Raw genomic sequence first — 2,179 nt, 5'->3', positions numbered from 1 at the left:
CTCTACTAAAAATACAAAAAATTAGCCAGGCGTGGTGGCAGGCGCCTGTAGTCCCAGCTACTCAGGAGGCTGAGGCAGGAGAATGGCATGAACCCGGGAAGCAGAGCTTGCAGTAAGCCAAGATCGTGCCACTGCACTCCAGCCTGGGTGACAGAGCGAGACTCCGTCTCAAAAAAAAAGAAATAAATAAAATAAAATAAAATAAAATAATCTCAAAAAATAAAATAAAAATAAAAAATACACATTTGCATTTCCTCACCAGTTCCATTTCACAGATGAAGAAACTGAAACTTTAAGAGGATATATTTTGCATCAGAGTCACAGAGATAGAGCCTGGATCAGATCCCAGGTCTGTCTGGACAGAGTCCCTCTGCCCTTAAAAGCTCAGCTGTGCTTTATTTACCATTCATTCCACGAACAATTATTGAGCACCTGCTATGTGCCAGATACTGTGGTAGGCATTAGGGATATGGATGTGAACGAAACAGAGGAAGTCCCTGCCCTCATGGAGCTTACATTTTCAGCATAGGATGAGACACAATAAACCTGTAAACCAGCAGATAATTACAGATTGTGACAAGGACTATGAAGAAAAAAAGTGAAGAGAGAGGAAGACACAGAGGACTAGTGAATCCTCTTCAGGTTGGGAGATCAGGAAGAACTCTCTGAGAAGGTGACATTTAAATTGATACCTGAAGGGTGAAGAAGAGCCAGTCAGAGGGAACAGCAAGTATAAAGGCCTTGAAGTACAGAAATAAGTTTGGTGAGTTCAGAACAAAAAGCAGACCAGTATGGTCTAGATAAACATCTGTTGTTATTTTAGTCCTGGTCTAGCTTCTTGGTAGAGTTTAACTTCTTCCCTCCCTTTGGCTGCCTCACCTCCCTACAAGGGCCCTTCCTAGATGCCAGAATTTATGAATTGCAAAGTCATTGATTCCAACCCTCTGTTGATGTGCCAAGTGCCAGGATGGTATCTGCACTCACTTCCAGTCCAGCACCTGCAAGTTGCTTCTTGTGATGGGAGCTCATTGACACCAGAAAATGTGGGGTAGGAGGGTTGAATGATAAGAAATGAGGTTAGATCATGTACGTTCCCTCCCTGAAGAGAGAGGTGGTAGGGTCTGGGGAGGATCTCAGTGAAGTTGGTCTGGTCAGTGGGTTTATGGGAAGAGAGAATTGGACCAAAAAGAGACCCTGTGGGGCCTAGAGTGCAAGGCTGAGGGGCTGGAACCTTGTCCCAGGGGTACTGGGGAGCCATGAAAGGATTGTGAGCAGGAGGGTCTGGGTCAGCTCTGGGTATAGGAAGGCCTTTCTGAGGTCATGTAGAAGAAAACCTGGAGGGGAGAGACTGGAGGTCAGGGTAGAAGCTGGCATGAGGGATTTAGGGGAAAAGAACAAGGCCTGAACAGAGAACAGAGGATGGGGCAGAGAGAGTCAGGGGGCAGTAGGGATGGGGCAGTAGTGGGCTATTGGGGAGGGAGGGAGTGATGACAGTACCTGGAGATATAACCCGGTCCTCCTGCTCCCACCAAGCTGGAGAAGGGAAACCTTCGAGTAAAGCAGCTGAAGCGGCAGCTGGAGGAGGCGGAGGAGGAGGCATCCCGGGCTCAGGCCGGCCGCCGGAGGCTGCAGCGTGAGCTGGAGGATGTCACAGAGTCGGCCGAGTCCATGAACCGTGAAGTGACCACACTGAGGAACCGGCTTCGGTATGGTCATCCCACGTGTAGGCCTGGCGGGTGGGCAGCACCCTCACTCCACAAACCCCAGGGACGCGAGGCTTTGTCAGGTGCAACAGGAGGGGAAATGGGATCGATCCATGGGGGCGTGGGGCTGTGGGAACAGCGGCTGTGTTGCTGGAGAGCCAGATCCAGGTAACTTCTTTCTTCCCACACGCGTTTCTCCCTGTCTCATCTCTGTGCCCTCCGTTCCCACCACCGCCTTTCTCTCCTCTCCTCCTCCGTGTCTCCTTCATCTCTCTCTGCCCCCCATTGCTTCTGCCCGTCTCCCTCCATTTCTCTTGATCTCATCTCTCTCTTCTCCCTTATTTTGTTCTCTCTCTCTCTCTCCTCCCCTCATTTCTTCTCTGTACCCTGGTCTCTCCTTCCCACAGACGCGGCCCCCTCACCTTCACCACCCGTCTCCTTCCCACAGACGCGGCCCCCTCACCTTCACCACCCGT

General features: G+C 50.7%; 1 protein-coding gene across 1 annotated transcript in view; it reads left to right on the top strand.

Annotated features, from left to right (window-relative positions):
- MYH14 (myosin, heavy chain 14, non-muscle) overlaps positions 1-2,179 on the top strand; it is a 145,176-nt gene that overhangs the window by 134,552 nt on the left and 8,445 nt on the right. The window contains exon 41 of the mRNA XM_011966061.1: positions 1,527-1,706. Coding sequence (XP_011821451.1) covers positions 1,527-1,706 — 180 coding nt within the window. The remainder of the gene's footprint in view (positions 1-1,526; positions 1,707-2,179) is intronic.

The sequence above is a fragment of the Mandrillus leucophaeus genome, unplaced genomic scaffold, assembly GCF_000951045.1.
Source record: "Mandrillus leucophaeus isolate KB7577 unplaced genomic scaffold, Mleu.le_1.0 Scaffold74, whole genome shotgun sequence".
Taxonomy (NCBI): domain Eukaryota; kingdom Metazoa; phylum Chordata; class Mammalia; order Primates; family Cercopithecidae; genus Mandrillus; species Mandrillus leucophaeus.
Note: the sequence above shows the minus strand (reverse complement) of the source record. Positions and strands in the feature narration are given on the sequence as shown.